Source organism: Vespa velutina, chromosome 11 (genome assembly GCF_912470025.1).
Source record: "Vespa velutina chromosome 11, iVesVel2.1, whole genome shotgun sequence".
Taxonomy (NCBI): domain Eukaryota; kingdom Metazoa; phylum Arthropoda; class Insecta; order Hymenoptera; family Vespidae; genus Vespa; species Vespa velutina.
The window spans coordinates 661016-674371 of record NC_062198.1 but is presented as its reverse complement, the minus strand read 5'-3'; the positions used below and the strand labels follow the sequence as shown (position 1 = coordinate 674371).

At 29.5% G+C, this 13356-nt stretch overlaps 1 protein-coding gene across 11 annotated transcripts in view; it reads left to right on the top strand.

The window, feature by feature from the left end:
* The first annotated feature begins 1277 nt into the window (after positions 1–1277).
* Positions 1278–13356, top strand: part of LOC124953203 — a 22263-nt gene continuing 10184 nt past the window's right edge. Inside the window, exons 1-7 of one of the 11 annotated variants that reach the window (XM_047504243.1) lie at positions 1408–1810; positions 2493–2634; positions 4161–4268; positions 7722–7883; positions 9986–10367; positions 10905–11336; positions 12001–12191. In XM_047504243.1, the coding sequence (XP_047360199.1) occupies positions 2623–2634; positions 4161–4268; positions 7722–7883; positions 9986–10367; positions 10905–11336; positions 12001–12191 (1287 nt within the window). In that variant the 5' untranslated portion in view covers positions 1408–1810; positions 2493–2622. Of the gene's footprint in view, positions 1374–1407; positions 1811–2211; positions 2361–2492; positions 2695–3795; positions 4082–4160; positions 4269–7423; positions 7541–7721; positions 7884–7912; positions 8065–8608; positions 9100–9985; positions 10368–10904; positions 11337–12000; positions 12192–13356 lie in introns of those variants that run through there. The other 10 variants (XM_047504245.1, XM_047504244.1, XM_047504241.1 and 7 more) reach the window with 10 other exon arrangements.

Sequence of the window (13356 nt, the reverse complement as noted above, 5' to 3'; positions counted from 1 at the left end):
GTCTATTTTCACGTTTGATCAACGACCAGACGAAATTGTTACTATATTTACGCCGATAGATGTCAATAAAAGCATTCTTCAAACGCGATAAAATGTTTCCGATCTACTTCTTTTTTCATCAATGATTAGAATAAAAGAAAATCTTGATAAATAGATACAGTTATGTATATCGAAATAACTTTTTAGATTATATTTGATATCTAATATATATCATAATTCTTTCTTAAACGTATACGATAGTCGATATAATGTATTACATATCGTTTCATATTTTACGCTTAGTCATTAACGAATTAGCACAGTTGAAAATTGATTATGAAGGATGAAAGAAAGATGAAAAAATAAAACGAGAAGATGAATAAAAAGAATTTAAGATCTTACAATTATGTTAACTTGATTTTCTCTAGTGTGATTTTCGAATCAAATCGAATCGAATCAAATCGAATTTAATCGAATCATTGCCTTGATTTCTTTTTACGTCAGTTGAACACACATAAATAAACGTGAGATATTCAAGGAAGCTTATTTTTTTTTCTTTTTTTTTTTTTTTCGAACGGAGTTAAAGTTAAATACGAACCCTACGATGATCGATGCGCGTAACATTCAAATTTACGTCATTCTTTTCGCGGCGAAAGTAATAAACGTTTCTGTCTGTTACTCCTCTCTTTTTCTCTTTCTTTCTCTCCCCCTCCCCTCTCTCTCTCTCTCTCTTGGTTTCTCTTATCCATTTTGCTCTCATTGGATGATTCGAAGGTTAATATTCACCGACGTACGACTCGATTCGTCGAGGTTTTTAGTCATAGGAGAGGAATCGGTCGTTTAAATATCGGGCAAAAATAAATGACCTAGGCACAGTTGGCTTCGTCGATTGTAGACGTTGGGAGTCCGCTGACCTGTTAAGCCGTTTATGATTTCTCATCGAAACCAGAGAGGAAAAAAGGCATACTATCCTCTCACATGTCATTTCGAATAACGTTATGCTTTATCGATTACTTCAACTTATACATATATCCAATACATATAACAATACTTCTTGGTAGTCAAAATTTCACATAGAAAATCTATACAATTGAAAATGATTTTAGAAAGTCGTTTAATTTTTAGATTATTTCGAAGTGATTCTTGAAATAAAAAACAAAGTAATGAGATTCTACAATGTTTTTTTCAAATTTATTTCAGGTGATGTTTGGTAGAGGGGCGAAGAAGAGTGGGAGGGAATGACATAACGCAGCAACATTGGAGAAGATCTGTGAGAAGATCAATATCGGCAAGATCTGTGAGATCGAATTGATATGTTTTTTTTTTTTAGATCCATACTCGTGATCCGTATCGATCGTAAAGCGGCGCATCGCATCACGTCTCGTCCTCTTCAGGTCATAGCTACATGCTTATTAATCGAGCTTGATCCAAGTAACCGTCAACAGAAATAGCATAGGCATTTCTGGGGTGGCTAGTCGGTAGAATACGCGACACGGCTCTCTCGCAGTTCTCTATTTCTCTCCATCTATCTCTATCTTTGTCTGTTTGTCTCTCTCTGAAAATCTCAGAGTAACTAAGTATCTGGACAGCTTTCAGGAAGGCGTGAAAAACAATGTGCGAAAAGCCTAATTGTTCTGCGCAGACGATCGATTTTCTTGACGAAGCACGTTGTGCGATCGTGATTTTGATTGATTATCTAACAATAAGACGTACCGGTTGATTTATTGAACACGGATTAAAAAGGATTAAAAAGGATTATCTGAAACATTGAGTTATATAAAAAATCTCTCACGTCTTTTCACTATTTCGGTGGAGTTAGCTTCGTCGAGGAGTAAGTAATAACGTTTTTTTGCTTTGTTTATTTCATGCCTGTGATAGTAGGAATAAACGGATAGATTTATTTTTTTTCTTCTTTTCTTTTCTTTTTGTTTTATTATTCAAATAAACGTAGCAACATTGTAAGGCTAAGTGGATGTATTATAAAAAAATAATTGTATTATGATCATGATTACAAACGACGCATTGTTGTTATTTACGTCAAAATTAAAATCAATCGAAATGTTTTGTCTGTTTGGAGAACAATTATTTTGAGATAAAATAAACTTTTAAAAAATGAAACAAACAGACAAATTTTCAGTACGTTTGATATATAATGTTTTGTAAAAAGTATATGGTAATTAGCTCGTGGAGCCATCTACATTACGTGAGACAAGAAAGATTTCCAAAATTTATGAACATTTTCAAGTTACACGTAACACGATTCACATCATGTATATTATCGTGTTCCTGCTACGATCAATTTAATCGTGTTTCCTTGCGTTCAGTTTACATCGATCTCTGACAAAATAATGTGTGTTAATCGTGTTAGAGCGGATTACAGGGTGCACATTCAATTAATAATTTATAAAAGAAGGAGAAAAGAAAAAGAAAAAAAGAAAAAAAAAATTAAGAATATATAAATAAATTTGTGAAAGCATATGTCAAAAGAAAAATTCGTTTTTTTTTTTTTTTAGGATGGATTGAAATAAGTGAAGGATAAATGATGCTCAAATAAACTCGTAACGCGATGTGCCAGTTCGAAAATGCAGTAAATTTCCTGAGTTACTTTACGAACGTTTTGCACGTAACAAAAGGCAATTTTCCATGAGTGTGCTGGTGTGTATCAAAAACTAGCACCTGCCCCAGATTCGTAATTACGAATACTATATATGTTAGGTACAAACCTTAAAAACAATATGAGTGTAATTTAAAGTTTTACTCAGTATCCAAACAACCTCTTATCGAAGAAAAAGGAAAATCCGTTTTTTCTTCGTCTTTTGATCGATATGTTCTATCTTTCGGATTCACGGTTTTCGTTTTTCTTGTTTCATTTTCTTTTACTGTTTTTTTTTTACTGTAAATTTTGGTTCGCATGGTCGAATGTATCGATATCACGTTGGATCACGAATCTTTTGGTATTCTTGTTTTATATTTCGTTATGACTGATCGAATATCTGGAATAATCTATAGTTATTGATTGAATTTAAAAATTATTATATTTAAACAAGATTGTTTTTTATAGACGCATATTATATACATAGTATATGCATAAATATAAATTTGTATAATTATGTATATGTATGCAGGATGACGTATGTATATAAACATGTAAAGTTCAACTTAAAAAAAAAAATGATTTAATAATGTATCTTTTGGTATCCTTTTTAATATTTTATTTATGATTGATCGAACATTTGAAGAAATCTGTGGTTATAAGTTAGATTTAATAATTATTAAGGTTACACGTATATATAAACTATGTATAAAAATATGAATTTTTATAATTATATTTATGTATATTATATATACATATCTAAATACGTAGGTGATATATATGTATATATATATATATATTTATGTACATGCAAATGTCGATTTAAAACAAAAAAGAAAAGAAAGAAAGTAACTTACATTTTCTTCGTCAATAATCAAAAGTAATGTGATCGAAAATTGAATGGATCGATTGAAATCGGTACCGGAAAAAGCATCCCGTTTAGGAGCACTTTATTCAAAGTTTTATAATTATACGAAATTTAAATAGATTTAGAACGGAGCTTTTGGAAGAGTCAGAACACGCGCCAGAGCGAGCTCATTCGGACCATGACCCAGACCTATGTAACTCTCTCTTTTTCTTTCTCTCTCTCTCTCTCTCTCCCTCTCTCCTTCCATCTCTCTCTCTCTCTCTCTCTCTCTCTCTTTTTCTCTCTCTTTCCGAGAGTACATCTATGTACGAAATTAGTCGGCACGTTGCAAAAGGTCGCATTAAACTTTTCATCGGTCGCAGTCGGCTCCGAAAGGCTGATCTTTATCGAGATACGTTTGACTTTATTCAGATATAGTTCGGAATTATTTAAAAATAGAAAAAAGTTGAGGAGTGATTAAGAGTAACAAAATCGATTTTTCTATGAAAGTTATATTTTTCAGTAAAGCTATTCGTAATAGGTCTATCGAAATATTTTATATTTGTTTTATTTAACAAATTTTTTTTTGTATAAAAACAAAAGAAAATCAAGTTTTATTTAAAAATAATAGTTTGCAAAGTGAATGTAAAATAGATATAAAAGTAAATATGGCAGACGCGATAAACGTAGACGTAAAAGATTCTAATTCTTAATTTATAATTTATATTTTCTGTTTTGCAGTGTTCTTCGAAAACAGAGAAGGATTTCTGTTCAAATACGGATATGGTGTTGAAATTCATGAATATACTGTTTCCGACTTCATTCGAAATTTATCCGTTTGTTAAACTTGTAAGTATTTTATTATACAATCTATGAGATAAAATTATTTCGTAAATAATGCCTGTACAAGACGCTTTATTTACAAAGAGATTTACATTATGCAATGCTAATTTCAAAACAAATGTAATCAATTCATTTAAAGATACAGACTAAAAAGAAAACAAACAAACAAGTTTGTTGTTGTCTATTAAATGATGTTGTTTATCATCGGAATCGAACGGAGAAGTAAATAATATAGTTAGCTATCTTGAATATTAAACGGCAAAACTCATGAAAATTTTAGTCGCGTCGAAATGTCAATGACACGTGCCGATGATGTTTGCATGTGAGAGAAAATGATTAAGTATCATTATGATTCAGGTTGATCTCGCATGCGAGTTATTAACAACGTTAACCTCCACGCTTAGAGATGTCTTATGAATTTTATTGAAGCTCAATGTACCACTTTGGTCGACTGTGCAAATAAATTAAAGAATTTATACCTGAAATTAAAAGCGAACTTAATATCGTATGCTAGCTTTGTCGTATCCTTCGTCGAACGATTAAACTTTGTTCAAGAATTTCGATCTTAAGTTACTCTTTTTTTTCTCTCTTGAAGCTTCCATTTAAACGAAATACATGGTCTCTTTCGAAAGTATTGTATAGTTTAGGATAACTTCGGAAAAGATGGCCGTGAATTCAAAAACAGGTCTACAATTTTGATTGTATCATTGAAAAATAAACAGATTTTTTTTTAATCATTTCTTTATCAATTAAACTCTTAATTATTTATCAACTCTGGCGTATCGATTGTATCATTTTTATAATAATAAAAAATAATCTTAAAAATAATAATAATAAAAAGTAACCTTCTAGTATAAATGAAATGGTTCAAATTAACGTTCCTCAATCTATCAGCCGCGAAATGATACCTGTTACCTTATGCAAAAACGAAAAAAATGATTAACGATCTATAAGATTTTCAAAAAGTTTTCGCAGAATGATCTTATGGGAATATCACGGTAACAATCATTTATTTAAATAAAATAATATACATTGGCTCCAGTTTACCAGATTCTTAAAAATCGTATTCATATTATAAACATTTGGATCATGGTATTATTACAAACAAATGTATTGGGCCGCATTCCAAAAAGATTGAGAAACGCTGCTCCAAATTATTTATTTTTAATAATATTCTTTGCTTTTCTTTTTTTTTTTTATAAATTTCAATCTTGATAGACTTGTTATAGTGCAGACATTTATCATAAAAATTGCATTACATTCTAATTTTCAGTATTCTTCGTTATATTATAATTTTTTTATAATTTGCACATTCATTTTTATAAAATTTTTGTTTTATCCCTCATTTTCAATTAACAATTTCTATGTTGTTGCTAACGAAAAAATTCTAATCCTTCTAGCAGCACGTTTGTTATTTTTTGAAGATATTAATTTATTTGATTTCTACTCTGTTGCTCCTGCTTTTTTTTAGATTAATGTGTTTTTTATACAATTAACTACTTATGAATTTTCCGAAATCAGATTTACAGTAAACAATATTTTTTTAGCATCAATAACAGTTTTAATAGAAGCGTTGAATTATTGCATATCATGAATTCTGTAATTGATATATTATTATGAACATTTTTTTCGTCGATTGATGTAGAGTTTTTTATGCTTGTAGGAGAAATATAGTTAACTTATTCATAAAACTTATGGTCCATCTATTTTGAATTCATGGGAGAATTTTGCCGTAGTCTTCTTTCGTTAATAAAAGTATCAATTTTAGAATTAAAATAAAGTAAATAATTTTCGTTGGATAATTGAATTAACAAAAGAATAATCAATGTTATAACGGAATAATCCAAATCATAGATCGATAATTAGCTAAAGGTAACATTATAAGTTCATATTTAAACAGATTATAACTTACTTTTTTGTTTGTTTTTCTGTTTCTTTTTTCTGTAATAAAAACCCATTATGACGATTACTTATTACTCTTGTATTAAACAAATTATTATTTAATACTAGATAATTTTTATTTCGTTAAATTCGATTCGATACGATTTTTTTTTTCTGTTCAAACATAAAACAAAATCAAACGTTCGTTTGAACTTTTATATTCGATTTAGAAATAAATCTCAAGAGAATATACATAAATTTTTACAATAGATTCGTTTCAATGGGTGAAAGAAAAAAAAAACTTGGAAGATGAAAGTGTGCGAGAAATATGTTTTAACAAGGCTTGTTCATACAAATGGAGAAAAACTTTTCAAGGTCAAAATAAACTAACGGCATGAAGCGCGAAAAGTTTCACATACGTTTACGTCTATCAATGTCAGAAAGTATGCACCGTCTGAAGTTAATCGGTCGTGGCTTCCGGACCGTACATTGCATTCTCTTTCGAATTAAGGAACCAAGAGAACGTGCATTGCACCAACTGAATATTGATCTTAATATTAAATTTATGCCAGACTTTTCTTTAAAATGCGATAAAAATAATCATTAAGACGATTCATTGGAAAAAAACAAAAATTAAAATAATTCTTCTAAGATATAATCAGACGAAATAATTAATTTTGTATTATTATTATTTATAAATAATTATTAAATTTAATTAATAATAATAACAATTGTTCAATTAACGATTTAATAATTAAAGTTAAGATATGACTAATTAATAATAGAAACATACACAAAACAATTTGTTTTTCTTTATTATCTTCTTTAATAAATCATTAAGCATGATTACTTAATGATAATTAATATAATTAATTAATTAATAAAAATAAATTAAGACAAATTTGTATAGTGTTATTTTAAAATTTCTTGCATGATATTGTATTATTTTTGATCGATTATCGATGAGATCTTTCAACAGAAGACTTGTGATTTCAAATGACAATTAGTCAATCAGAGTATTCTATGGTGATATTAGATTCGTCGAGAGAGTATGACTAGATACTAAGCTGTATACTGGGAAAATTGAAAAGTTGGATAAATGCCAAAAAGATCGGCGACAAGGCTCATCGGTCGATGTAACAGTGCCAAAATAGCATACGCAGAGAAACGAAAATACGAATTTACGTGCACTCGTAGAAATATACCTTACGTAGAATAGTAGCTTTATTCTCTCTCTCTCTCTCTCTCTCTCTCTCTCTCTCTCTCTCTCTTTCTCCTTCTTTCTCTCTCTCTTCTCTTTCTGTCTTTCTTTCTCTTCGTAGTTCGAAACTCGCTCGGTCGTTGGCACGACTATCGCGACTACATACGTTTAATGTACGAAAAACAAGAAAATAAAGGTAATCTTAGGCCAAAACAATATTGTTGAGGTATATCATTTAACGATATTTATATCGTATCATAAAATTTTCACAAACGTTCATCGACCATAATTGAAATTTATATTCGTTAACTATTATATTCCTTTTGATTTCATTGAATTTGATTAATTTCATTGATTATTTTCGAATGAATTTTTAGGAACCATTTGAATTTGGAGATCCTATGTCAACAATGGCGGGTTATCGAAGGGTGAATATCGTGACAGCCAATGAAAGTATGACCGGCAGCAGTATAGCGAGCAACATGATTGGCGAGTCCGGCGAAAACCCAGTCGACACTCTTCGATCGACCACGCGACAAGTAAGCTCGTCGTTTCTCGTCATTGTTAATGCACGGTCTATCCTCATAGATTGTTCACCAATCAAGACGAAGTGATTTCTTCATAAATTTTTTTTAAGTATTCTAACTAAAGAGATCATCTGAATGATCCTACATTAATTGATGGGAAGGGTTGAAGTTGTCTTTAGAAATGTATATATGTGTGAGTGTGCCAATGTATACATTGAAGAGAAGTTTCGAATAAAGTAGTTCTTTCAAAATTGGACAAAGTATTTTGAATTGGTAAGTACATTTAAAGATATGAATGGTGCTGTGTAATGTATGTTAAGTATTGAAAACACAAAAAAATAATGAAAAAATAATGGTGGTTAGTTTTAACCAGTGTTGATCGTATAATTCAACCCTTCAAATTGATCGATTAATTGTTTTCTTTGATATTAGACAATATGGATTTTTTCTTTTTTCTTTTACTTTTTTATCAATACCACTACCAATAATTATTTTCTGTATTTAATTCTTAACATACCTTGGTGCAGTATATTAATTCCTTTCTAAAATAATTACCAATTCAAAATACACTGTATGATCTGATACAAAATGATTCGGTAAGGAGAAAGAAAAAAATATTTCCAATGATCACGTGCGTGTTGATCAGTGTGCGTTATGCGTGTGAATTTTCGACTTACACAATGATATTTCCGTTTAGACAATAAAAATGGAGAAATAACAGAAGACATGAAAAAAGAAGCTTGGCAAACCGGAGGGGATACTCCCACCAGATTCCCATTAATGCATTTTACTATACATACATACATATGTACATATATACATATATACATATATGTATATATATATATATATATATGTATATAGTATATATATAATACATGCACACATGCGTACATATGTTAATCAGTCGTGCGTACGTTTATGCGCACACGAGGCACCGACCGAGGCGCGAGAGCTTAACCGACATATAAATAGCGTGTTTAAAGAGAGCCGCTAGAACTCGTGTATACGTCTTGCGAGACGATCGTAAGAGTACCGATAGAAATCCAACGAAGATCAGTGCTTGTTTCGTCAAAAGTTTTTAAAGAAAAAAGATTCTACGTCGAAGGTGATATTTTGATAAAGAAGAAAAGAAAAAAAAAATCGCGAATTTCACATGTGCAGTGTTGCGTGCAATGAAAATATATATATATTTATCAGCGATTCATTGGACAATGTTTTAATGAAAGTAAATGAAGTAAAATAAAATACTTTGAATTATTTCAATGATATGACGTTATTAACAGAATAGTTTTAATTAATCGCAAAAAAAAAAAGAAAACGCTATTATTTAATACAATTAATAAGAAATGTTTATATCGTTTAACGTTTTTTTGGAAAAAGAAAACAAAATTTTTTGTTTTTTTTTTCTTTTCCAGGAAATTAAGTTACCTCAACTAACGTAAGACCTATCAACGTTATAAAAGAGAAAAAATAGGTCGTTGAAATCGCTGCACGCATACCTGCATCGATCAACTAGTGCTGCGCTCTTTTTATCGCGACCCTTTTGCATGTTAATTTTGTTGGATACGATAGACCTGCTAACTTTCTAACGAAGTAACATTTTTGTTCGAAAAATGATCATGATTTGTTATTGACCCGTATCGAAGTTTACATAAGTTTGAGAATTTTATAAGTTCGTACCATTAAATATTAGAATATTTTGAATTATTAAAATATATATTCAAATTATATATATATATATATATATATATATATATATATAATAATTAAACATTCCAATTTATAATATAATAATATAAAATAATAATATAAAATTTATAATTCGTTATTGGCTTTTATTCAAATTACAACTCTAGAAGTTTGTATTATTAAATATTTAAATAATTCAAATGATTAAATATTCAAATTATATGTATATAATAACAATAGTAATAATAATAATAATAATAATAATAATAATAATAAAAATTATAGTAATATTAATTAAATATCCAGCTTATAAAATTGATACGAATACTTTGTAATTAAGTGTATTTATTGAATTAATAAGTTTATTAGATCATTCAAAATAATGATCTTAATCATTATTTATTGAATTGTTTGTGTGACAGAAAATTCGACGCGTTTACGGAGAGCAGAACAGTTATCAGAAGAGTTATCAGAAGAACGAGAAGACACGTAGGACAAGCAACGTCGTCAACAATTACAGCATCGTCGCCTCCAGAGGCGAGCTTTCTCGAAATAACTACACCGTCGGTGAGACGTCGGGGGACGTTCCGAAGAAACGAGCGTCTTTCGTCAACTCGAGCAAGATCTATGCGAAGGAGTCAAATTCGTGTACATCTGTGTTCCTCGGAAGAGATTTAACTGGGAAATATTTGTCAAAGGACATTGAGAGGTCACAACCCTCTACCACCAGACAAGGTCGAGCTTACAATGATAGTACACGAATTTTAGCTAAATCCGTGTCCGTCCCAGCGATTCTTGAGGAAGGTATTGTCTTCATTGGTTTTTTTTATATTTACGATGTTTTATTTTTACTGTATCGTGGTCTCATAAATTTATCTTTTCGTTTGACAAACTATCAATTTTCATTTGACTCTTAACCAGTTTGTAATCAAAGTAAAGTAAAGAAAAAAAGTAGAATGTTATAACAAGATTAGATTAATTAATAGTCAATATTTTAACAGAAAACTCTTTGAGCATATGTAGATATGTCCCTACACATATGTCAACGTAAGCAGACTTGATTTACGATTTTCACGCGTAACGCCTTACGGCAATATTTTTTAACATCGTACATATCTTCTTGCATCATACGTCATTGATATGGCATACATACCTTCTGTCACATTGAATCATGATTTCGATTGGTTGATCTCGTTCATCGTGGTTCTGAAGGTCGCCATAAAAAAATTGAAGGATTGTAAGATTCTTTCTAAAGCTTTTTCTTTTTTTTATAAAAATGATTTTGAATCTTCTTATCTTATACTCCTTTTATTAGATTTTATCTTATACTTCTTTTATTAGGTTTACAGCGAAAGGAGAAAGCTCTTGTGAAAGACGAAAGAAGACACGACGAAGGTATATTGAAAAGATCATCAGCCTTTTTAGCGAGTTTAACTCAAACGAGTCATAGATCAACTGAGAAGAGAGTTAACGTTACCGAAGATTCTTTTACTTCATTTACTGGATCTTCGAAATCAAATGGGTATAGATCGAGATATTCTATTTTGAAAGGATACTTTTCGATTTTAAATAACAGCGAGAACGAGCTCAGACCGGTGTTAGGACAATCGACTAGCACCCAGAATTTGTCAACTAGCTGGAAAAAAAACGTTGGGGTCAACGTGAAAAAATCGGTGTCCTTCAGCTCGGATACTAGTTTTGAAAAGAAGCGAGCACCCTATCGTAAGCCAACTATTCACGAGGTCAAGGTCTACCACAAGGGCGTTCTTCAAGGTAATTACGTGTCTCTTTCGTGCTTTTATTATATTATCTAGCACAAAGAAGTCATTAGATTGGTGATTTTTTAAATATATTTTTTGTCTATGTCTTCAATGTGTTAATAGTCACGATGATATAGTTAACTAATTAATTATCGTAAGATAAATACCATTGAATAAAAAATAATTAAATAACAATGTAAAATAATTGTTATTAATCATTTTCATTTCTGTTATAAATAGAATAATGAAACTATGAATACAAAAAATTCATATTTATATATTTATATAAATATCCATATAAATTATTATTTCGAATATAACGATAAAGAGAATTCATTTGTTTCCGTTTATTTCAAAGTTGACGAAAATAATATTTAAAAAAAATTGAATTTTGGAATAAATTATATTAAGACAGTATAAAGAAAAATATTGCTGATTATCACAATTTACACAATACGTCCTTACTTTTTTATGTAAATTTGTACTATTTCTATATGGAACATTTAAAATTTACAGTTGATTAACTAATAGTATAATCTTATTCAAACATAAAATGCAATAATTTATGGTATATAAAATACGTATTACAAATAACGTTTTAACCAATCCCATCTTAAACTTCGTTTATCAGTAGTACTCATCCATTATTTTCTAAAATTTATTCTATCAAACGACAGATCGTGCCACTCGCGAAGAGATTATCAAAACAAAAGTGCCACCTTCGTGGGAAATACCCTCGGAGGGCCCCAAAGCCCTCTTGAGGGCTGCTATGGAAGCTGACGACACGATTTTGAAAGAAGTCGTGATGCGTGCTCGCAAATCTGACTTGTGTGATGTCGACGTTAATATGACTGACAGTAGTGGCAGGGTGAGTTTATTGAATTATTTTTATTGCTTGTGTATAAGAATATATATATATATATATATATATATATATATATATATATATATATAGAATTATTCCTATTGTGTTGAATACTTAAGTCTCCTCATTATGTATGTATATATATATTTTTTTTGTAATATTTTTTAGTAATATTTGGTAATATATTTTGATTTCGTTATAAAGATAGAAGATCGTAATTCGTCATAATATTTTTTAAATATTTTCGTTACATAGATATGTATATATATCCAAAGTTATTAATTTATAATTTATCTATAATAATTTCCATCAGTTATACGTATATAATCGTGTGACAATAATGTTTCTATGTAATAAAGATGTGAAAAACTAATGAGAACAGTTTTTTCGTCATTATGATTATTTAAAAATAATGAGAAACGAAAGTAATCTGTCAACAGATGTGTGATTTTCAAGTCAGATTGGTATTAAATATCCATTACGTGAATTATTATAAAACAAATAAGTGATTAGAAGATTTTATATAATATAAATTTTCTCTCTCCGTGTATGTATATATATATATATACAGAATGTCCTGTAGCTTCGAAGAACCGTTCTGATGGTAGATTCTTCACATTAAAGCAATAAAAAAAACTTTATACATGCTCTATTTGATCTTGTTTTAAAGTTATAGCAATATCTTTTTCAATATATTATCTCTGTTTACCTTGGCTGAAAAGGTGTATAAAATAATCTCTTTGAATCTGAATATAAGATTGGAGACATTTTATCATTGATTGTCTTACCTTCTCCATTTCTCTAGATATTGTTCGTATTTTCAGGTAGTCTTGTACATTTCTCACGTGAAGTATTTTAACATTGTAAATCAAATGACATTTTCTAGACGATAAATTTCAAATAACTTCGCAAGTTATAATCACTTTATTCAACATCAGATATTAAGCTCTGTTTATAAATAAGTAGATGAAATTAATTCAGCTACTTCCATTTTTCGATAGAATTATTCTAACATAAAACTCGTTATTAAGTGAAAACAAGATTAAATATAGCGTATATTTATATGAACTTTTTTAATTGTTTTCATGTACAGAATCCATTCCCGAAGTAATTCTACGAAGTTACGGAGATAAAAAAGATTCCTAGATTTATTACATATTGAATCATT